This window comes from Parus major, chromosome 2 (genome assembly GCF_001522545.3).
Source record: "Parus major isolate Abel chromosome 2, Parus_major1.1, whole genome shotgun sequence".
Taxonomy (NCBI): domain Eukaryota; kingdom Metazoa; phylum Chordata; class Aves; order Passeriformes; family Paridae; genus Parus; species Parus major.
Window position 1 is genome coordinate 9,286,594 of NC_031769.1, and position 25,381 is coordinate 9,311,974.

The 25,381-nt window shown below is 37.2% G+C and overlaps 1 protein-coding gene across 3 annotated transcripts in view; it reads right to left on the reverse strand.

Moving 5' to 3' along the window:
* ESYT2 (extended synaptotagmin 2) overlaps positions 1-25,381 on the reverse strand; it is an 81,910-nt gene that overhangs the window by 14,639 nt on the left and 41,890 nt on the right. For 2 of the 3 annotated variants that reach the window (XM_015619090.3, XM_015619091.3), the window contains exons 7-13: positions 15,247-15,302; positions 10,369-10,489; positions 9,573-9,749; positions 9,089-9,171; positions 7,784-7,832; positions 7,046-7,135; positions 6,421-6,516 (exon numbers count right to left, since the gene is read on the reverse strand). In XM_015619090.3, coding sequence (XP_015474576.1) covers positions 6,421-6,516; positions 7,046-7,135; positions 7,784-7,832; positions 9,089-9,171; positions 9,573-9,749; positions 10,369-10,489; positions 15,247-15,302 — 672 coding nt within the window. Of the gene's footprint in view, positions 1-3,560; positions 3,663-6,420; positions 6,517-7,045; positions 7,136-7,783; positions 7,833-9,088; positions 9,172-9,572; positions 9,750-10,368; positions 10,490-15,246; positions 15,303-25,381 lie in introns of all 3 variants that reach the window. The other variant, XM_015619089.3, reaches the window with a different exon arrangement.

The following is a 25,381-nucleotide window of genomic DNA, read 5'->3' on the forward strand; positions in this document are numbered from 1 at the left end:
TGCCAAAAGAAATGCCTTTCTGGAATGAAAATCTAAGTGACTAAAATTTGAAGAGATTTAACCTTTATGCAGAAATATTATTTTGCAGCTTCTTTTGGGACGTCATATACTCCAGTTGGCCAAAATATTCCAAAGATTCCTGGCATCTTGCTTGAAAATTTCTATTTCAGAATGAACATACAATATCTAGCACAAAATATCAGAATATTTTGAGTTGGAAGCAACCCACAAGGAACATCAAGTCCAACTCTTAAACTTGAGTTTACAAAACAAGAAACTTATTTGAGAACCAGAAATAAGGTTTGACTACTTTTGTGGGGTATTTTTCTTGAACATTATCTTTCTTAAAATCAAAGAATTATCCACAGTTATTTATCTGACACATTAGGAACTTAGTATTGTACTTACAGAACTTCAAAGATGGAGACTGCACACTATGCCGAGCTGAAACTAATTGAAACTAACTATCCCTCATTGAAAATAATGTTTAACTGTTTTTCATTAGGAAATCTTTAAATGCTCAACAGGTATCTTCTTTGAGTTTAAGCACTGTTCCCTATTTTCTGACGAAGATAAAAGTGTCACTTTGTTTGCAGCAGCTGTGGATTCCCCATCCCTGGAGATGTTCAAGGCCAGGCTGAATGAGGCTTTTGAGTAACCTGATCTAGTGCAAGGTGTCCCTGCCCAGGGCAGAGGGGCTGGAAGGAGATCTTCTTTAAGGTCCTTTCCAACCCAAACCTTTCTGTGGTTCTATGTGTGATTTCCTAAGGCTGAGCTCCTTTTCTCTGCTAGCCATGGGTACTGTCAATCTCATCATCAGTGCTGTGCTCCAGCCATTAAATTGCTACAGCCAGGATCAGGGCCTTGGTAACAGCTACGCAGAACAAAAGGATTAGGCCGTACATCTCACAGGCTGCATTCCTCTTTTCTACACAGAGTACAGTGTTTTCTCACATAACAATATGACACAGCATGATTACGAATCTTTTTCTGTAGAAAGATCTCTTTTTAAACTCTTTCTTTCTATTTCCATCCTACATTTATAAGGATGCAATGACTGTCCTCTACAGAGAAGTACCTGATTTTGTTAGGTGGCACCCACAACTCACTAAGATAATTTTGAATCTTAAACTGCCACTGAACTTACTGGACTTTTTTCCTTCTCATTTGTGCCTGCACATTCAATACAAATCTTTCCCCTCCTATATTATTATTTCAAAGATTTTTAGAAGTCAAAACCAAACCTATGTGATCATACATAACGACAGGCAACCACTGACTCCTGGATATTGAACATATCTCAATTCCTCTGGAATCATAGCAAGGATAGGCCAAGAGGGACATCAGCTGGGGCAAATATGTTTAAGCCAGGCTTCAGGTTTCAAGGGAAGAAGCTGCACGTCCATGAAGATGGTGGCTGAAAGGCTGGGAAGAAGGAGACGCAGAGGAGAGAAGGGGGCGTCCAATATTAAAAGGGAAGATCTTGCTTTGGGTGACAAAATAGTCTTGGTATGGTTTTGAGTGTTTCTGCAGTTACAGGAAAAGAGGACGGGTTATCCAATAAATATACTGATAATGACACAGTGGAATTCTCTAACAGCCAGTGACATTTGCAGTAAATCCTAATAACAAACCCACAAATTATATAAGTAACAAACTAGTTTGTTATTCAGCCAGCTCCTGATTCAATATGCTTCGGTGTATTACTCATTACTTCTTTTGACTCACTAAGTGTTGCTTGGGGCATCTCTGAGTGCATCCTCACCCGATAAGCAGAAGATAGTCACTACTTGTAAGAACTAATTTTAAATATGGATAATTTCTATATTATAGAGACACCAAAATTGTTATGAACTATTGATTATCAGAAAACTTAGAGTTACTTTTGGAAATTAAACTAACACTATTCTTACACCTTAACTTCAGCTAAATCAGATTTAGATGGGTACACTGCTATCACAAATCTAGATTTACAGCAGCCAATAAACTATCTAGAAAGGAACAGAGAGCACTCAGGATTTTTCTCTCCCCATAGGAAGTGAGGTCCCTTTTTAACACTTGCCAGGAACTCATGTCAGATGTTAGTTAGACACTGAGCTTGCAGGTGTGAATGTTTGTATAACTGCCCATGTTTAAGGATGCCCTGGGAACAAGTGCAGTTCTAGGGCTGCTGAAGCTGTTTTTATCCCTGGGCTACCACAGACCTCTCCTCTCTCCTAGCCTCCAGCCACAACCGTCCTCCTCTTGCTTGCAGCATGATCAGCATCCAGGAAACTGCAGAGCCAGGCAGTTCAGAGCGCTGCAGAAGGGAATCCAGACCTGGCTTTCTTAGAAGGGGTGCTGTTCCACTCTGGCTCACAAATCAATTCAGGGATTTGGGAAGCTCTGTCCAATTTCTAAACGTTCTATAGTTGTTCTATATAGACAACTTGTCCTAATGCAAAGACCCTCAGATCCATAAAAATATCAGTGCTATACCCTTAATCCAGCATTTTGATCTATTTTTTAATAATAATTACTTTAAAGACATATCTGGTAAAAGAAACAGCAACTCCTTAATAGTTTTAACACAAAGATGATGGAACCATAGGTTATAAATTGCCTGTTTTTATTCATTAATTTTTAACGAGATTTTAGAATGGTTATAATTTTTAAATAATTTAAAATTAACCTCTACAGAGAAACTAACAGAAAGGGTTTTTCTGGGCTTTGGAAAGGTGTCTTAAAATCAAGGATTATGCTGTAATCAGCCAGTAAGAGATTTATCTGCACAATCTCCAAAGCCAAACCCACCTCCCTCTGGCAAAACAATTCTTATTCTGAACGGATTGTCAGTCTTTTTGAAGATACCAATGTTGTACTACAGGATTTAAGTGTAAGACACTCAGAGGCTCATCAGTTTTTAATAATTTTGTAACATTGAATTCAAGCAAAAAATATTATTTGGTGGTTCACCCTAGCCTGGATTCTCCCGACTACAGACTAATTTGAAAAAAAGAAAAGGAGCTTGGGAATTTGCAAAACAAGTAGCATCATGAAGTGAGATAGAATTTACAAGGGAATTTATAGTTTGGGAAGGACAAAGAACTGCACCCATTTTTAAAGCAATTTGAACCAACGTGGAGAGGTTGCAAGTTCTTATAAACATTGAGTGTGTCACCTTTTAAATAAACTATGGGGATGTTGGTTGCAATATTTATTATTTTAATTTCTTTGCAATAAAAACCAACAATTAACCAGCACACAGTGTGCTAGTATAGTATGCATTTTATTTTTCAATGAATCAGCAATTTAAGTTAAATGTAAAGAGCTTTTACAACAAACTTATCTTGGGTTTTTATCATAAGAGGTTAATTACTTACCCAATGATATGCTGATCAATGAAATTTAAGTAGCCTTTAAAATGCAATAAAAATAGCACAGAAACAATGCACACTTGTTGAAACCATGCAGGAAGACAAATTGCATGCTCTCATTCCACTAGAGTGAGTGGCTTTAGTAGCACTAATCCACACTCTGGCAGAGAAAAGGTACAATACAAACAATACCAGAGAACTCACAAATAGTGCTCTATAGAGTGAGGTAGTGTTTTCACAAAAGACTAGTCCCGATGCTCTCCTCTCTTTTAAGTATCCACACCCAAAGTTTCCCTCGTAGATACTCTTAGGAAGATGGAAATGGAAGGAGAAAGCAGAGTGATGGGATTGTGGCAGAATGAATGCATAAGCAGCTTTACTACACAGAAAAGTTAAGGAAAATAGTCAAAGGATTCCAGAGAAACAGCAGGTAACAAAAAGCAAGTATTTGTCATTACAAATAGTTTCATCCATTAAATGACTTTCTCTAGCACAGCAAGGTGGAATGCTTTTTGAATTTTATTTTTTTATTAATTATTCAAATATATTAACCCACTTTCCAGGCTCACTCTTGGTAGTTCAGATTCATATGACAGATCCAAATAATGTTTACTAACTTAGGGACTAGCCTTCTACACAATTTCTATTTATTTTTGAGGTAAATCATCCCAGTGTGCCAGCAACTCACAACTATGATGCACCTGTGCAAAAGAAAGGCCTATGCTGGGGTAACTCAACACTAACTCGAACAAAACAAGGCTGATGGCATGAACTAAAATGTACGAGTGATAAGCATTCACTTAAGACAATTTTCAAGGTAATAGAAAGTAATTATTCATGTAGAAAACATCTCACTGTAACAGAATGTTGTTCAAAAAACCCTTCAAATTATTAATAAGGGTCAGTGTAATTTTAACCCTTCATTCTCTTTGAATTCTCTCTTCTCCATAAATACAAGCAATCCAAGAAATTAATTTGCTATTGCTCTACACAACCCCTACCACTGAACTTGAGCAAAACATGAGAAACCATCAAATTTCACGTTTAGTCTTGTAAATGTTGCTGCATATTAGAATCCTGTGGCCATTAAAAAGCTATATTTACTCCAATTAACTGCAGTTCACGTAGAAGCTCCATGACATTCATCTTTCTAGAATGTACAGGAACCTTTTCAGCTCTGCATAAAAAAAAATCCCATGGTATTTCCCCCCTATTTGACATAACTGTGAAGCCTTTCGGTCTCTGGTTTTCGAAAAATTGCAATTGTCCCATGTTAATTTCTACTATATTCTTTACAACACTAGAAAGAAAATTACTTGAAGTTAAATATTGAGTCATTTGTTGCAACTGCATTTCTAGGCTGGTAGAGGAAGAAAAAAGAGGATTAAACAAGTCCCACAATATGACCATCAATCTCAACCCACCCAGACAATTCTTGTACTGTAGACAGAATATCAGATGCAGCAACAGGAAATTCAGGATGCTGTTCACAAATTTCCTAACTAGCCAGCTTCGTGCAAAGAATTCCCCCTTTCTGTGCCCTAGAGTTTAGAGATCTACTGATTAAATGCACTGAAATTAAAATACTGTCTGCAAAAATAAGTAGAACTCAATATTTGAAATCTAATCTTTCCAAAGGAGGGAGACAATGTTAGAGAATGTTTGTTTAAAACAAAAAAAAAAATTAATTTATGACAAAGCCTCAGAGCATTTGATGGAGAATGTATCAGAGAATCAGAGCTGTATGGAAGAGACTGCAACTGGTTCATGAGAGAACTTGACACCATTTATTTTAAATAAGAGGCTTTAGTGTATTTTACCAAACATATTAAATTTGTAGCTGTTTCAGTAAAATTCAGTAGTTGAATAAGGAGATACATCAATTGATTCAATTGAATCTTGTACACGAAAGAGATGGCAGAGAGACTTTCTCTGTCTGTTGCAGTACTCTGAAACTGATGTTAAGCACACATTAATTCTATTCTCTTGTTACTGCTTACTCTGTACTGCTGTAATTCTTTTTTTTATCTGCTAAGTTAAAGATTTTGCCTGAATTCCATATACAGTGAGGTTAATGTGAGAATCTATTCCAAATGAGTATTTTTAGCTTTTAGAAAAGCCTAGAAATACTACTTCCAAACGCTGCTCTATACACCCTTGAACAGATATGAAATCACTAGTCAGTCATGTTAAATGTTTGGGCTACTAAGGTCTCCTTTGTTATCACTTTGATTTAGCTTAATCTTAACTTAAATTTCAGCAGACAAATCTGCATGCAAAATAATCCAAAGCTTGAAATCTCTTTTTTTGTCTGATTAATATTTTAGTCATCACTTCCAGAACCTCTCATCTAAAACCAATGCTGAAAACCAGCAAAACTCAGTTAAGCTTCACATGCCACTCCGTGGTAGGGTTAACTTTATTACTGCTACAAATTACAACCAGAAAGAGTACTTTACTAACCTGAAATAAACTCAAATCAAATTATTTCACAGTCCCATCAGATAAATCCATAGATTGAGAGAAAATGATTTATTTCTATGTTTTGCACAAGCAAATAAACCACCCTGCAAAAAACAAACTGATAGAAACCTCGTGCAAGTATTCTGGCACTGTAACATCAACTGCACAGTATTAATTCCATGAGGAGGACTTTGGTACCTTCAAACCTCCAGCAATGCCCTAAGCCAAAGCAAGAAAGTTTACCTGATCTCATGGAAGTGGGTTTTTTTCCCCAGTTAGTTCCTTAAAATTCCTCATGCTAATCCCATACAATTTATAGGAAACATTGTATAATAAAAACATGCAGCCTTTCAAGTCCAGGAAAGGAGCATTCTTTGAAAAAAAGCCACACTGATTAAAGAGTAATGTATTATTAAATATATAGCTATAATACTATGCTACTAAAAAAGTGGACCTTACATTACACTTGAAAGGAGAGGAATTACAGAGAAGATGGCACAATGCATGTTAGTAAAGCAGTGTGTCACACTACCAAGCAAGACATGCTGGGAGTACCAAAGAGACTCTGAGACAAAAGAGTATCCATGAGAATGTAACTTACAGGCAGATTTCTTGCTGAGTCCAAATACAATATAAGCAATGCAGATGAAAGCCCATCATTAGCTTGGTCTTTATCAGCTCTAATGCTTGTTAAAACCTAAAACAAAACCACACTGTAAGTCTTTCTGGAAATCAAGTATTACTATTTCTGTCCCATTTCTAAAAATAAAACATACCAAAAAACCATCTCCCAAAATGCAAACATTCACAAATTCACAGCATGAAGCATAAAAAGTAAGTTTTCAAGGCTCATACAGACATTTCAAAACTATTTGCATGGAAATTTGCAGCCCATTTCCTACTTATTTTTTTTAGATTGAACAGATTGTTATACCATATCCAGCTTTATTTCCCAGACTAATGAAATGTTAGCAGATATTCTCAAAAAGTAACATTAAGAGAAAACAAGAAACCACAAAAGCATTTGAAAATCTCATTTAAACCATTGACACTTATGACTGGTGTGAGATTTCTAAAGACAGACAGCTTGGAATAAAGTTAAAGTTTCTCCAAATTCACAGTAGCTAGAGAACTGGTTATATTCTTAACAAATAAACAGAAAAGTTACAACAAAAGCATCCCAAAACAATTAAGATAAGAATGAAAGTAATGTATTCCTTTAATACCTTGTCTAGATTGTCAGCAGTTGGCATCAATGTGAGCCACTCCAGTTTTAAATGCAACTTTCCTTTGGAAACTTCATCCAAAGTAAACCACTAAAAATTAAACAAAGTAATGTGAAATAATCTAGCAAACAAATATATGATTGCAATTGGTTCTTCAGGACCTTTAGGAAGCACTAAAGGCTCCTAAGAATCTCTCAGAGCTGAAGTCCACATAATCTGAAAAGATCTGATCCATTAAAATATCATATTATACATAAAGTATTACAATACAGAATGATAAAACCACCCAGACAAACCTCTATGTTGTACGATAAAAGCATCTTTAAAATACCAAAAAAATTCTTTAAGTTCTCTAAAGATGTTCTGGGAAAACAAACCCTGCACAATGTTCCAATAAAATCTCTCTTACATATAGGACAAAAATTAGTCTGCCCAGCAATTAACTATTCACTTGCAAAAAAGCCTTCTCACCAAATATCTAAAATTATTATTTTTTGCATTTGCATAGGAGTTACTTTAAAACCCCAAGACCAACAAAGAACGTCATTGTTTTTCAGATTTTACCAGTTTAGATATCTCTTAAACCACTGTACTGACCATCAGGGCATCTATTTCTACAGCATTAAGGTTATTCTTGCACACACACGAATCATGCATGCCCAGGAAAAAATAAAGCAAGAACAACAGCATGTACAACATGTGGGCCTTTTAAATCTAAAATTTACTGAACTTGCTCACCTCATCTAGAAGACGCTCCTTTTCAACTTCAATTAAATCAATCATCAGACTAGGAAAATGGAGAAAAAGAAGGAGTATTTTAGCAAAGAAACAAAAGATCTAGTACAGAACTCAAGCACCATCACCCTGTGCTTGCTGAGCATCCACTGAGATCAAAAGAGCAGAATACTATTCTTTTAGCACCTAAGAAAAGAAGTAGGGAATGAAATGGATGATCCAGGGTGAGTGCAGGACAACAGAAAAATGCCTACACTAGAGCCCATTGTGTAGTAACTGGCACAGTATAACTCACATATATATATGACCCAACTCTCAAGACAGAGAGCACATCCAAACTACCCACTGGAAACAGTGCCTGGACATAAGCTATGACCAAATTCATACTTTGGCTGTGTCTGAGAGAGCTCTAGTTCACACAACCTAAAAATGTAGCAGGGAATGAACATGCTAAAAATTAAACAAAGCAGACAACTGCATGCCAGTGCATGAACATTTGTTTGGCTTTTTATTTCTTTAGTACTGATGTACATATTATGTCACTTCCTCCCACCATCACTGCAGTGTAAGATTAGGGAAGTGCAAAGAAAAAGAAGCCTTTGTACACTACCTACTTCTTTATTTTAATAAGAATTAGGTACTGTTGCTCCTGTTAAGAGAGAAGGAGATGGAAGGGTAAGGGAGCTCTACTCTGTACAGAAAGCAACAAAGGGAAATTCCAAAACTCTGCAAGAAATAAAGGTGTCAAATTACTGGAGAAAGAAGCTGGCTAAAACCTTGAAATGTTTATGAGTAAACACCTATGGTCTATGGAATAAAAGAGTGGAGTAAAAAGAATGTTTGCAAAAGCAGTACAGCAAAATTTTTTCTTTAATCAAATAGTTAAGATCAGCTCTTAAGTAAAAGATTAACTCGAGACAGTCATTTAGAAGCTATGAAGATGAAGAAGATACAGAGTTATAAAACCACATTAACTTTGCCTGAAGAAATAATTAAGACTTAATGCTAGCTCACAAACATTAAAAAATGTAGGGCACAATTATTCTGGGTACCCACAATACTTACCTGTTTGTTTTTCCAAAAAAATGTAAACTTATAGATGTGTATATACACACCCAAGCATATTTTCATATAAATGTATTTACACACATGAAGTAGTTAGGGAATTAATTACGACCAAGATAATCGATTTATATGTACAACTAGATAACAACAACTCCAATAAAATAATAAAAAAAAGAATTGAAGAAAAATTACAATATTTAATCTCTTTCCAATACCTACAAACATATTCTCCAAAAAATTTACCTTCCCAGGAAGTCATCTTTATCTGGATCTTCATCAAAGAGCTCAATCTCTAGCTCCTGTCCTGGATGTTCATACACTAAGGCCTGCAAGTTCAGTGAGAGGGCATTATCAGTAAAACTGACCAGCTTGGTTAAATGGCATAATAACAGTAAAACAGAGCTGAAGTACCTATAATAAAATACATCAGTGAGAAAATGCTCTTAAAAATTGCAATTTAATGAGTAGAGCAATTTTAAGAGGTTCTCAGATAAAATTTGTCAGTGCTGGCTCTAAAAGCCCACAATGCTTTTTCAGAATTACTGATGCTAAGCCTAGACCAAAAAAAAATTTCTGTTTTGTTACAGAACTTTGGGTTTCTAGAGGGAGACATCAAGAAGCTCCTTAAAGGACAGCCCCAAAATAACCTCTTTAACAAAAGAAAGAGGGTATGTCTTCTTTTGTTTTTTCTATAAAGAACATACAAGGTAGTTTTTATCAGCCATACCTCATAAACTTCATTCCATTTTGGATTGAGATTTTCTTTGATGACCTTGCTTTGGAAAATTTGGTTGCCCACACGGATGATTCCATAAGGATCTGACTTTCCTTTGACAATCCCTTTTAGGTAAGTATCCTTCCCCTCCAGGTCCTGAGCTTCAATAAAATGTATCCTTAGAACACCCTGAAAAAGGAAAAGATGAGTTTGTATAGTAATCTGAAAGCTTCCATGTCATCACAATTTACACAACAGATGTTTTATAATTTCCACTGTCATTTCCTTAATACGAAACTTATTTTGGACATACTGTAAATAGAAGATATCAGTGATGATCCACACACTCAACAGACCTAGCACTCAAGAGACTCCCAAAAAGAAAAACTGTCATCAACCATCAGAAACATGCCAGTTACACCAAGAAATACCAAGTTTCTGGAAGTGAGTAGCAAAAAATAGCAACAACAGTTTAGTGAAGCACACTAACAGTAATTTTCCATGATAATATAAAACACATGCTACTTTATTTTTAATCTATACACTAATCTAGTAATTTTAAAAGTAATATGCTTAAGATTCCAACAAAACAGAGTAAATAAATAAAGAAATATTTCGTGGTGGTCTTTTGAAACATTAACTTCATAGAAATTGTTTAAAAATTAAATCAGTTATTATCAGTGATTGAATTCATAGCAACTTGCAGCAGTGCAGTAACTGTATTTTAAAATTCACACAGATTGTCTCAAACAGTTACTACAGAAGAAACTAAATGCCCAATTATTACAGTTAACAGAAATTTGCTTACCTTTGGTATAGGAAACCGCAACTGAGCGATCTGCACTTCACTGACAAGGGGGACTGTAATTCTATTTGGAAGGACCAAGTAATTGGATATTATATCCAATATTATTGTATCTGATAAGCCACTGTTGGAGAAAAGAATCCTCAGTTACTTCAAAAAATTATTCCTTTTTGCTGCGTAACAACCCAAATGGAGGAAATCTTTGCCTTTCTGGGGGAGCAGAAGACATCTGGTTTGTAAACTTAAAAGAAAGGATTTTTACCCAAACGGCCACCAGGTGGAAGCAGCTGACACCGAACTGCAGAAACCACAGGGATGAAAACAAAGTTCCCATTTCCCTGCCACCACCAAATTTCTCCCTCAGCCTTGCCTTTTAAAACCAGCCTCGGTAAAGGGCTATTGCATAAATTCTCTTGCCTGTAATGCACATAACCAAGCAGATGGGAACTGTTTATTTACTTTTGCATTTCAATAATGATTCATTTGTCCGTGGAAGTTTGGCTACCCGTTCCTGTATTGTTATGAAACCAACTGTCCTCTTGAGCTGGGAGGACCATCACTTAAACCACAGACACAGAACACAAGCTCATGGCTGAGTAAAATGTAGCCTAGGGAAGCAAAACAGGTTTTGTTCAGTGAAAAGGGAGTGGCAGTGCAACCACACTGGTAATGATTCACATAAAACCCAACCCCACACCCCTCCACAAACACAAAGAGAACGATTTCCTAAGCTACAAGGTCACCTGGCTCAGGTCTGAACTGACAACAAATCATTGTCAGACCAACAGCACTGGTTATACACACTGCTACACAGGAAAAAGGCAGAGCACAGAACACAAGTACCCAGGATGTCTCAGGAGGATGTACAGAGGTTCAGAGAGGTAATTACAATACTTGAAATACTCTGAACTGCAGAGGTGCATTCTCACTAAAGCTGGTGGAGCTGCGATTTCTCCTCCTCAATATACTCCATGATTCCCTTTTTACAGTCATCGTGAAATCAAGATGCAGATAACGTTTGATTACTTTGAACATTTTTTGAATGAAGCACCTGTGTGTAAGGACCTTGTGAAGTTTTCCTAAGACTGAATCTGAAGCTGGGAGTAGCTCTGACTCAGGAGATAGCATATAAAAACACAAAAGCTGCAGTGAAACGTGGTATGTGTTACGGTTTCATTTGGAAAGAAACTGCAGTGGTGAGCAATTAACATTATGCTAGAGATGGGCAACAGAACAAACCCATTACATCAAACCCAAACATCATTAAATACAATCTTGCCCGTTAGAAATGCACACTGATTTTCACAATAGAGATTTGCAACCTGCATCCCCTTGGCTGCCCACTTCCACTGTAAATCCAGATAATTGCAATACCTAATGGAACACAGCTGATTTTTTAATGGTACTCAGAACAAGAAGAACAGAAGGAGCCCAAGGCTGCATTAAAATCAATGAACAGATCTCTGCATGCCTCTGGTTAGAGAGAAGAAACAGTGGATACTGCTTAGAGGGGAAAAAAAGTTTCCTCTCCACTTCCCTGAGTTAATTCACATCTGCCCTAAAGAGTCTTCCTTCCCCTCCTCTTCATGCAGAGCTTATGCAATCACGTTTCATTCTACATGAACCCCAGAAATTCAGTTTCAGCAATTCTAAAGACAAATACTACAAGATAATCATGTTATCTGAAGAGTAGCTTCATTTAGCCATCATTTTAACACACTGCTTTTCAATCTTTAAAGTTTCATTTTGCCAAACATTTAGCTTTCAATTTATGTATGCTAAACTCTTTGAAATGAGCCAACAAAATAGAACTCATTATTTTTTTAAGAGCTGACAAAAAAATAGAAGATAAACATCTCAACCAGTCTTAGCATTAAACGCAAAAGAAAAACCAAGCTGAGGTGATGGCAATTACAAAAGCAACAATCACACTTTTCAAAATACAAGTCTAAGGACAAAACTCTATAGTATAGAGATCAGGTAAGCTTTTTTATTCCTGCTTTTTTTTAGTGTCCCTACTTGGCAAGAAGATGCTCAGTCCCTTAAGAACAGATGACTAATGGAGAAAACCAACTGACCTAGGCTGCAGAAAGCAAAGAAGCAGTGCAAGGAAAGCAATGGTACCAGAGCTGCCTTGAAAAAAAGGCTGCCGTGCTCTGCTCTACTCAACTCTGATTTCCTTAAGATCACAGAGTTTGGCATCACAGGCAAAAATAAACCTACCTAGACTAGGTAGGTTTATTTAGGTTCATAAGGTTCAGAGATTGACTAATGTTCAAATAGAGCTACAGCAAATCTCCTTAAATAAGAGAAAGAAACACAGCCGAAGCACTGGGACAACTCGCAATCCTTTATGCCAGAACCAAACCCCAACTCTGATTCCAATCTTCAGTCTCACAATTTTATCCCAACATTACTACTTGAATTTCACAAAAACACCTGAGAAAAATGAGGCAGCATTAATGAAGTTTCACCAAGTTTTACACAGAGAAACTGGACTCCTAGAATTTAGCAGATGCCCTAACTTTAAATATAGGGAGCTGAAAAAGAATACTGAGGATTGCATGCAACTAACTAATGAATTAAATGAATTCTGAAACAACACAATGCTTTCAAGCTGTTTAAATCTCATCTAGTATGAGCCAGCTGGGGTGCTCTCGAATGCGAAGTATTCTCCATGAATACAAGGCAAAAATGACAATCTTTTGCATTTTTTGTTATTAAAGTAAGTGGTCTTATCTATGGAAAACAGAGACAAAACACTGCAAACAACAGAGAAAGATGCCTTAATATAAACCCTTACGTTGATGCATCATTAAAAAGCAGCTTACTAAGATCATAGAACTTTACTCAATGGTTTAATGTGCAACTATTTTTTCAGTTCAAAAAAATTAAAGAAGTGTGCAATGTTGCATATCTGTCTTCAAAAGCTCAAGTTCATTGCAGAAAAGTAATTGTTAGTTGCCTACTCTTTTGTATTGCTCTCTTCTTAGTTCAACTTAATTTTTCTAGATTTTTATCAGCTGTCTTTTTTTCCTGCACTGTCTTTATTCATACTGCAGAGACAGCACATTTCTGACTGCACAGAGTGTTTCCACTGTATCTCAAGCAACCCCAACATCTTCCTATCATCCACATCCCCTCCTGAAAGCACTTGAGTCTCCTCACAGCCTGGTTCCTCCTCACATGGAGATTTTAATTCCACTTATCCACAAGCTATACTAATGATGGAATATGAATTACTTGTGTGTCCTTCTCCTTGTGAAGTCATATAGGAAAAGCAGTGAAAATTGTTAACAGCTGACAGGGAAGCTTCCAGCAGCGAATGCTGAAATTCAATTAGTAGAAGACATTTGCAAACAGAGTGCAAATAAGCAGTTTAGTGTGCAGCCAACAGCCCTCGGACTAAAAAGGTACCTGTGGTGGCAGCAATCTCTTGTCCATCATTGTTTATAACAACTACAATATGTCAAGTTGTCAGACCAAAATACACAACTTATCTATACAGGTAAGAAAAACAAATACAGCACTAAAGAAACCTCTTGGCAAGGCAGAGCATGAGTCACCTCAGTTACAGTTACTATAGAAACTATACCACGTCTAGATGGCACTGGTTTGTGCATATGTGGCCAAGTTTGGTTGCTCTGGAAACCATAAACTTGAGATATTTAGCGAGACTTTGTTTACATCTGAGGTTTTGTGTTTGCAGTCAGGCAAATATGTAGCAGGATGTGAGTCTCAGGAGTCTAGTAAAGTTAAGTACTAAATGTAAATTCAGTCATGTTATATCAGAAGAGCGAATTATTGCTCAGGAGTAATGGAAGCCATTTTCTGTCACTCATCAAGAAAACCTCTTTCCTCAGAGACTTCGAACATGTGCAATTCTTGCAGCCATTAACCTACTTAATGCAAGTTCTAATTTCAAACTGTTCAGCTGGGATTCCATGCAATAGCTTCACGTGTCTAAGGAAAGCAAAACCCACTTCAGTCATGCAAGTGATTACTAAGGGATTAATTTAATACCTAAATTCAAACTGATTTTGAAACAGTGAAAAATAAGTCTGGAGTCAGCCAACTCTTCACAGTATGGGATCTAATAAAAGGGGTAGTCACAAAATCCATGTGCGTATCAGATCCACCATTATCTCCTTTGCCATTGTCTCCCAATTAAAAAGCCCCTGGGAAACTATTAAAACCTGATAAATATGAATATATTCATGGACTTAACATTATCAGGTTTGTAATGATTCAAAGCAGCCTGATTTGCACCTCTATAGATGCTTCTTAATTTGGGATTTTATCATGTGGTATTAGGAAAAGCTCAAAATAAGCTAGGCTATTTTATAGCTATATACAGTCAGTATTTTTGCTACTCCAATTGATCTCCACATAATAAACTGAAAGCTTTAAAAGTAAGCACTTGAAGATACTAGAAACTTTTTTTAATTTGAATAGTCCTAAGATATTTGTAACTACCTTTACAAAAGCAAATAGAGATGAATTGGCATACAAAGCCAAGAACCAAGATGTCATGAACCCACTGGCACGAAAGGAAAGCTGTGTCTGTCTGCTGTGCAAGCAAACGGCAGATAGGAAATTGACAAGATTCTGGAAATCTGGAAAGGCTGAGAACACTAAAAGAAGTACATTATAAATTGTATTTTCATAGGATTTTTAAGAAGACCTACTATATAGACTTTTGGCATAACTTTGACTTGTGGTGAAATCCCTCCCTTCTGCAAATTGAGCAATTTCATGTAACTCTACATTAAGAGAGAACTGCTCAGAGTCATCTAACCTAGAAAGTATTCAGCTGGTCTTGAGATTTTCTGGGCTTTACTGGGGTGCAGATATATCAAACACTGCTTTAGGTATACTCACTTCAGTCCTGGAACATCCAGAAGATTGGTCAGTCCAGTCCAGTTAATTTCCAAAAGCTGTGAATTACAGAGGAGGAGGGAGGGGGGAAAAAAAAAAGAAAAAAAAAAAAAAAGAAAAGCAGCTTAGAATTCATAATACTGAGGAAATAAACACAATTGTTATGGATTCTGATCAGTTGAGAATTAACCAGTTTCCAGGATTTTCTTAAATAAACAAAATCAACCCTCTTCCATTTTAAAGAACTTTTAGACGCATTTTTTAAAAGCTGTAAAAATTTTCACCACTCTCTTATCCACACTTCCACCATTCACATAAATACACAGCTCCCCAATATACACAGATACACAGGGTCTACTCTGTACAACCCATACTGAATAATGAAATGTGGTCCTATTTTCTGGAGAAGTATTTCTGGGGTCACCATAAGCCTGTTATAGATGAACAGACATTAACATGAATTTGCAAATTATAATAAACTGACAAAGAACCCCACGTGAGACCAGGAAAACAAGAGAAGACATCATAACCAACAGAAAGAATGAAGAATTTGGATTAAGAAGGTGGAAGGAAGATGTGATAACAACTTGCAAACATAAGAGGCTGTTTTCAAGATGCAAGCTCATTCTATCACTGTGAAAGAAGAAAGATACCAACAGGATTAAGTATCAAAGTGAAAAAATCCTTAGAAATAATTAAAAGGGATAACTCATTGCTAGTTCATGCATACTTTCTTCATTGAAAATCGCTGCAGAATATTATGCTGTATAAAGGTACCCATTCTGTTTCAGGACTGCTGGCATTAAAAACTAACATTCTTTTTTGATCTTATAATATTTGAATTCCAGACAACAAAACCAACACACCTGAGTTCCATTAGTTCTCTCTTCATTGAATGATTTCTATTAACTTCACAGAAGTTAATAGGATATTTAAGCAACAAACAAATCTAAATCCACCCAGTCACATCATGTTTCCAAATCCAACTCACTCAATCTAAGTATAACTGCATGAGAAAAGGATTTTGATATTCCTCAGTTAAGCAACTAATTGTGGTGGTTCAGCTAAGCTAAAACAATAAAACAAATCTCTACAAGAACAAATGTATATTTTCACAGACAGGAATCATTACCCTCCCTTCACTTTCTTTTTTAAAAAGAGAACATACCATTTTTTTACAAAGGATCTATTAACAGTTTAATTAATGATTTCCTTTATGAATACTTCCAGTAAAATTAACACATAAGAGATTTACTCATAGAAGGAGAATTGTCACTCATTACTTTTGTAATGGTGGCAAATATTTCAACAATGTTACCTATGAACAATATTACCAGGACTACCTGTAAAAAACAATTAATCAGGAAAAAAGAAAATCATTATTCTTTCAATGGAAAAAACAAGATGCAATAACCAGATATTCCAGAACAAAAGTCAACTCATGTCATGTGACGCACTGCAAGAATCTACATGAGCTAGCGCCATGCCCCTGCCACAAACACGGCTCAGGCTATCCTGGGTGTCATGATGATCACTAAGGGACTGGAGCATGATGTCATGAGAGATGCCCAGTACCTTCATTATCTTTGTGGCACTTCACTGGACTTATTCCAGCATGCCCCTGTCTTGGTTGTACTGGGGAACCCCACACTGCAATCCAGATATGCCTCACCAGTGCTGTGGAGAAAGGAAAAATCTTCCTCAACCAGATGGCAACACTTCTCCTAATGCAGCCCCGGATGCTGTTGGCCATCTTTGCCATAACTGCATATTTATGACTTCTCTTCCCCTTTCTATCCAACTGAACAGCCTGTATCTTTTTCAGCAAAGCTGCATTCCAGCCAGTCAGCCCCCAGCCTGTCCTGGGAGACAGGGTTACTCGCTTCTAGGCACAAGAATTTACATTTCCATTTGCTGAACTTCATGAGATTCCTGTTGGCACATTTCTCCAGCTTGTCAAGGTCCCTCTAAATAGCAGTACAACTATCAGGTGTATCAAGAACTCCTTCCATTTTTAAGCAAGCAAACTTGCTGAGAGCACACCCTGTCCCACCATCCAGGACAGCCATGGATTTCTGTTGGCCCTGGGGAAAACCACTACTGACTGTCCTCCAGCTAAACTTCATGTTGCTGACAACAACTCACTGAGACTGAAGAGTTCAGCCACTTTTCAACCAACCTGTCCATTAATTTACTCTGTACTTAGTAGTTTACCTAAGAGGATATTGCAGAAGAGCGTCAAAAGCTTTAGTGAAGTCCAGAAAAGCTGTGTCCATAATTCTTCCCTCATCCACCGAGCCAGCCTTCTAATCACAAAGTTCACTGTCTTGGTTAACCATGATTTCCTGTTCATTACTCCCTCCTGGCTACTCCCAGTCAGTGTCTTGCTGTCTTGTCTCTTCAACCTTACCAGCAGGACTGAGTTCACCACTTGAGCCCCTGTGCCCCTGAGCTGCCTCCAGAGCCATGCTGGAGTCACATTTCATGCTTTCCAGATCTCCCCTGGAAGTGGTGTTGATCCCCACACAGGAGAGCAGCAGTGGGTAACAGTCTGAGGGCCAGACCAGCTTTAACAGTTGACAACATGCCAAGGTCCAGGCAAGCACAAAACTCATGAGAAAACAGATCAGGATGGCACATGGGGCCAGGAATCTCTCAGTAGTGACCACTTCCCCCTTTATCCTGGTGCTTCAGTGCAGTTCAGGCCCCGCTGGCTTGAACACTCCCAGGCCCTCCTCTGCTACACTGGCCCCAAATCTGTTCCACAACTGCAAATCTGTAGATGGCGTAGGACTCATCTTCCTTGTGGCAGAAAATTTGCATCTTTCCCCATCATGGAATAATTGCACCCAGTAGTTTCTCGAGAAAGTCAGACATCCTGTTTCAGATGTCCCTCTCTCTACAGAGAGCCATGCTATGTGAGGGAAACTAAATTCAGACTAAGCCATCTACCTGATCATATACATTTGTTATGCATGAAACCAGACTATAAGAGTCTAGAGGGAAAATATTCTTCAGTAGTTCTACAGAGATTATTACCTTTCTTTACTGATTCCTTCTTTAGATGAAAGCACAAAGCTATCACTGGCTGCAGGACCATTTTGCATTCAATGTATTTTTTTAAAATACCTCATTTACAATTAGTTTTGCCCACTTTCTATTAGAGTACTAGCAGGATTATTTTATAGAGAAAAGGTTAATGTTTGTCTATTTATGGAATACTACCAAGGCTAAATGGCAGTAATACCTTTCAGAAGAGAATAAATTCTTGGCTACAATCTACACTGTATACTGAACAATATTTATTTATTTTTATTTTTTTTTTTATGAGGTGCTGTCATTTTTCTTCCTACATGATTACCTATTTAAAGCTATAAGGTTTTTAATTTCCAAATGTAAAAAACCCCTTGTTGAAAAATATTTGTTATAAAATGGGTTCTTTCACATTGGTATGTAAGCTTTAGTTGTACAGTTCTACAAAAACAAACTATGAGCTAGAACACAAAATATTTACATTCAGGAAAACTAAGATAATTTCAGTATATTCTTCTCTGAAAATTAATAGTGCAAATTATTAGTACTCAAATCTCTTTCTCATCTTAAATCTGGAAAAAAAAATACTTAAGAAATAAATAATTGAACCAGGATGTAAAGACCAATTTATTGTAAATAATTTCAGTTTTATACTACTTCCTCAATCATGAAAACCCACAGATGTTTAAGTAATATAGCAAACAACTAGCTTGGTAGTAGCTGGTAAGACTAACCACAATTTGAGTATTCAGAGTAATTCTCTTGATCTGATCACAAGTTTTGACTGTACATCATGAGACATTTTAAAAATCTATGCAGTCTACCAAGCTTCTAGAAGAAGTAATTTTATGCTGTTTTAAGACAAAGAATCCAGTCTATTATGTGTTGTTTATTCTTTATTCATAGGCAAAATAGAAGCAAATGCACACCATAAACATCCCCCAAAATGGTCCCTATCCAGCAGGTATTCACACCTGCATCCTGTATTTAACAGTTTTACATAATGATGTTTTCAGATTAAATGGCAAATGAGAAGATATTTGCATTTCCTTTTGTTTTCATATTTTGTTCAGTGTATTGCATACAGCAGTTAACACAGCAAAGTCCTGCACTGTCTCCTAAACAGACTTCACTGAATAAATGCATTGAGCAACACAACGGATGTTGAAATTCAACATTGAGAAACATCTCTTGCACTGTACAGAAACATTTATCACAGTGGTTTCTGTATTAACTGCCACAGCCCAAAAGAATACCAAGAACAACCTAAGAGATGCCACTGAGAAGTGACACTTCCCATTGATGTGACTAAAAAGCATTTCGGAAGGTTGCAACACAGCACATGAAACACAGGCAGGGCCTATGGTACAACCTCACTGTCAATATTTTGATTCTTACCCACCTCTGCTAAAAAACAAGATTACCTATTCATGCCATCAACAGTCCTTACAGCATGAAGCATGGAAAAACAACTATACCAAAAACCTAAGAGCTGTCATTTAGACAAGAAATGCAATTAGTACATATAATATCAGAAATTCTCTTTATCCACTTAATGTACAGGAATAAAGATAAAGACCAATTTCAGAAATGTTAAAGACAAATCCTCATCCATTTGAAGCAGAAGCTCAGAAATTGAAAAACATTACTACAGCTAAGCACTTCACAGGATTATTAGAAAAGCTTTGCAAATAAATCTTAAGCCAATAAATGTTTTGGAAGGAATCTGAGCCTTCAAACTCCTGGCATAATCAAGCTCTCACTGTTTGGGCTTTGAAGGTAAGTTCTCCTCACAGATAAAGTTTGTTGCATTTGCCCACCACAGAGCTTCATTTCCTGTTCTACCAGGAGCACCCAGCAGTAACACATACTCTGATTTCAGTCTACAGGTATTAGGGAGAAATTTTGTTTTCTCCTCTTTTTTTTTGTTTTCTCCTCTTATGTTTTTTTTTAGTGTTCTATCTCCCCCTGCCATCACCCCATCCTTCCTTGGTGTTTCAAGTCTGCACTTGGTTTCCAAACATAATCAGATCAGCAACAGATACACTGTTTGCAACTTAAGAAGAGTTTTCCAAAAGACAACTTGTAAAAAAAAAATCCTTGTATCTGCAAAAGTATTGAAATAACACTGACATCAGAAACACACACAGCAGAATGAGAAGAAAGGAGGCAAAGAATGTCTTCATAAGCAGGAGGGAGCCCCCAGCCACAGTCCAGTCAAACAACAGTTTCATTCTATGTTTTGGGCACTACCATGGAGAAGAACTGGACCCCCCAAAGTGTGGTTCTGACAGAAGTTACAGCAATGCTGCCATCGTAACTAACTGAAGAGTTCTATGGAAAAAAAAGGACCAAAGGGCTGCCAGCTGATGAATCTTCTATGAAGCACCGAATCTAAAAACTTTCCATATTTAAAAAATAGCTTAACAATATCATTTCCTCCTCTGTCACCACTTTAAGCAATGCATAATTCTCTTAGTTTAGCTAAATTCAGAGAATGCCAGCTGGTTCTCTGCAGCAGAACTAACAGGGCACTGGAAAAACTGTGTGCAGGATTTGTCACTAAATGAAATTCTGCCAGAAGGCAGAAACGATGGTGTCTTTCCACAACACACTGCAACTGAGAGAGGTGATGTGCCTTGCAGACTCTACCAAGCAGCTCCCTGGACAAAGGCAGGATTCCAGACACCAGTTATACTTTCCAATGAAGTAGCCTGTGTGTCTTGTTACTCAAACTTCTTACAATTCTTCCTCTGCTCAGAAAAGTGAAAACAAATTTTGTTATCTCCCTGAAAACCAAGAAATTCACATCTTAACAAAGCTCTGTACTGAGGACTAATGCAACACATACATTGGAAGAGGTTAAAAAAAATAAATTAGTAAATAAACCCTTTCAGCCAAAAAGAGAAGACAGACTATAACGAGCATCTCTATACACACTGGGTGTTCTCAAGACTAGAAACCCTTACAAAGAGAAAAATACATACTGGAATGCAGAATATAGAGGGCCATAAATCAAGTTCACAGAAGTACAAAAAGCAGCCTCTAAACACTGTCAACCTTGTGGTTTGTTTTGGCTGGCATAAGCAATACTAATTATCAGAAGAGAAGCCACAGAGTTTTAAAATGCTGATTAACAACTTCCTGCTAAACAAGTTATGGAAGTGTAAGACTTTTGTAGGAAAACTTAAGCTCTACTACAGGCTACAAGGATACAATTCCATGGGATAAGGTGTGATTCCCCTCAGGAATGTATTACAAGGAGGGGACTGACTTGCCCTCTTACTGTTACTTGTGAATGGCCATACAGAAACATGGTACAATTTATTTGTTAGTAGAGCAAAGCCCATCACCACCCACAATACTGAAGTGCTGGCATTGTTGTAATAATTTAATATGTAACATTATCCAGTGTATCTCCCAGGAAATACATAATAAATGGAACCTCCCAAACAATACTACAGAGAGTAGGTGCTGTAGTATTCCCACTGGTTGCTATAGGAAACACAGCATATCTCTGCACAGAAATGCTGTTTAAAAGCTTCTCAGTTGTAACTTTCTGAAGACTTAAATGAGACAACTGCTAGAGGTGAGATGTGTACTTGAGGAAGTAGAAGACACAGCAGGCAGCAAGTGAGCTGAAGTGACCAGAAGAAGGATCACAGCTGACTTTGCACAAATCCAGTGCACCTGCTGTTCTCCAGTGTCAGCTACTCACAATTTCATTCAAGCCAATTCTCTCCACCTTCTCTACTCCTTCCTACCCTTCTACCAGCCTGCATTTTGGTTCACACCCTCACACCAGTCTTCACACTTTCCTGACTTTCCTGAGCTGGCTCAGGCAAGTAAAATACATCTGAAGGACAGGAACCTGGGCACTTCTTATGGTGCTTAATATCCTCCCAGCTCACGTCCCTTAGCCAGCTTCCTCCAGCAGCAGAAGTTTCAACACTGGTGGTGATAACATTGAATGGGAGGGCACAGGGAGAAAAGAATAAAGTACTGTGGAAACAGCAACTGTGATCACCCTTAAAACATCCCATAAGATACCAAAATCTAAAATCACTGAGGAAAAATGTAAGTTATGGCAAATTATACGTATGCTGAGTAGCAGTGCAAATCATTCTCTTCATAAGCAAAAAGACCAATTCTCAACAAATATTATTCTAACAGTAACTGTGCATCAGCATTTATCCAGATTTATTCCACAAATCTGACAGGCCCATATTTTCAAAAAGCATTCTCTACATTCTACATAACCACTGTTTATTTCCAGCCATTTCACTGGGACTCATTATGGCTGTAAGAATTCCTTTTTAAGCCTAATTTTCATCAGGACTTATAATTTTGAAAGCCCCATCCAGCCAGTTTTACAAAGGCAGACAATATTAAATGAAATTAAACCTATATAAAAATTAATCAAAACTACAGGACAGAACTAATCTGTAAAGTGAGTAGGAGAGTAGTACTCAAGTCAGCAAATGGAAGGCAAAACTGTGAATCTGAAAATGAGAGCTTTGGAAGAGCTGCCCATTTTTCCTGGAAGACATGCTGTTTTTTCCAGCCATTGTTCTTTTTAGAACAATAGCATTTTTATGTGTTTGTCTTATTGGGAGGGTTTTGGCTTTTATTAAGAGAGAAAGGCTGGGTTAGTACACACCCTCAATTCTGAGTGTGCCACTAAACAAGCTTTTGAAAATTACCCATCTACAGTACAACTATAAGCCATATAAACTACTATAACTGAACTATAATCAAAATAACTATGCACTGATTTGTGCTAAAAGTAAAATGGTAACTAAAACTTTGAGAACCAACTATCTGGTAAATATACATAATATTATTATAGTGAAATATGCAAAGAACCTCACAAATCTTGACTGTTAATCCAGTGCTACCATCTCTCTAAGCATGGACACTCAGATTTAAAAGACTACTTCAAACATTAGAATGCACATTATTTCCCTCTGTTGAAATTTCCTACATATTTGGACTTACTTTATGAGCTGATGAAAATTTTAGAACCTTCTTGACAATAACAACAACAAAATACAGTATATAGGAAGTTTCATAAGATGTAAGAACTCTTGAAAGATCAAAAACTTTATGTATTACTCAGAAATATGAGACTTGTAAACTCATAGGCCATGTTGCCTTATATAGTCATTAAGTCCAGCAAACAGATGATACAGAGCAAGAGGAATTGTTGCCAGTTACTTTAGACTGGAAAATATGAGAACAAAATCTAATGCCAGCTGCCAGCTAATTCCTCTTCTCTTCTAACAAAAATATTTAAGAAACGCTTTCTTTGGCTGCAGCCACTTGCTCTCTAGTAAGAGAAAAGAATTTGGTTCTTGCTATAATAAGCATTATTTTACATTTTTCTGCAGAAGATAGAAAAATAAACACTGAGAAAACACACTGTTGTGGGGAGAGAAGTCTGCTTAGAAAAAGCTGAACAGCCATGGATAACGGTCAAAGACATGGGCTAGCCTGGATTATTTTTTGAACCATTCACTCTTAGGTTTGCTCAGACCTTGACCACTATCTTAATTTTTAAATGAAAGGAGAGTGAAAAACACTTTTAAACATTTTTGTAACTGAATACTTTTGGGGAGGGCTTGACTTCTTAGTCCAAGCTGATACTCCACTCTACTTCCCATCCTTTTTTTGTCCCACTAATAAAGTGTCAGGGGGGTAGGACAAAAGACAAAATTACTACAGACAAAATATTACCCAAAGTTCAGAAACTGACCCCAAATGAGAGGTGTTTCACTCAGTATGTTTTCAGTTTCTTCTCTCAGGTGCAAATTGTCCTAGTTAAGCACTTTGCAGAAGCATCACACTTATTAAAGAGTGGGTACAGGTACCAGAGTTAAAATCTACACGAGAAGGTTCTGGGAGTACCAGAAGTGGAAGGTTTGGATACCTCCTACCAGAGCAGGATGCTGGGAAGCAGAGCAGGGGCCAAGAACTGACTGCTTCTAAGGATTCCTGCTGCTGATCTCCCCTCCCTACCACTGCCAGCTTTCCTACCTCTCCCCCAGAAGGCACCAAACAGAAGCATCTGCAGGAGGTACCCCAGGGCAGCAATCCAGACATACTGGGTTAGGTCATGGCTCCAGCACAGAGTGTGTCAGGATTGTGTCTGCAGAAGGACTGTACAAAACAGAACTGAGGGAGACAACACAAACCACATCTAGACAACAGAGAAACGTTATTCCTGTAGGAAAAAAAAAGACAATGCCTCCATCCTCACAGCTACACTTTTCTCCCTGCTCCTCTAACCCAGAATGTTTGCATTTAACTTGTTTATTGAGCTAGGGCTGGAATGAGCTAGGGACTGTACTGAGTATGGAAATTGTTTAGGAAAGGATTAAATAGCAAAACAATATCAGAGAGTATGCTAACAATTACACAGTGCAAACCAGCACAAGACAGCAGTCAATCCTTCTCAGGGCCATGCTTACTTTATTAGGATAAACATGAAGATTAACAGTTGTCCTACATTCACTGCTCAACCAGAGATTAAAAATTAGGTGAAACTTAAGGAGACATCTCCTAGTGTTTAGGCTCATTCCAAAGAAATCCAGAGTTGGTTCATCCCAATGGACTTCCTCAACTATTTCCAAATAAGAGCAACGATGTTTTATCAGTCTTGCATGAACTAATTCACTTTTACAAAAACACTGACTAACTTGGGCACAAAAAAATTCCAAATTCTTGCCTGTTTTACTAAGATTTAAGTCTCCATTCCCCTACCCAAGCACACATGGTTTCTCTAGACAGATGAAACAAGCCACATAAATCACACAAGTGACAGAAGTTTTTTCTAGGCCATAATATAAACACCTAAAACCAAACCTATCTTTTCAGCATGGTAGCAAAAATTTATCATGAGACATTTGCTCAAAAGAACTGCATCACAAGAATGTTATTTCATTGAAGAAAGTAACAACATACCTCCTAAAGCTGTTGAAGAATTCACTCTTATTACCCAAGCCTAGATCAACTTTTCAGAGTTTCAAACTGCTGATGAAACCAAGATGATCAATTTGAGATGTTTCAAAGTGTCTAACCCCATATGCTTGTAATTTGTGACCTG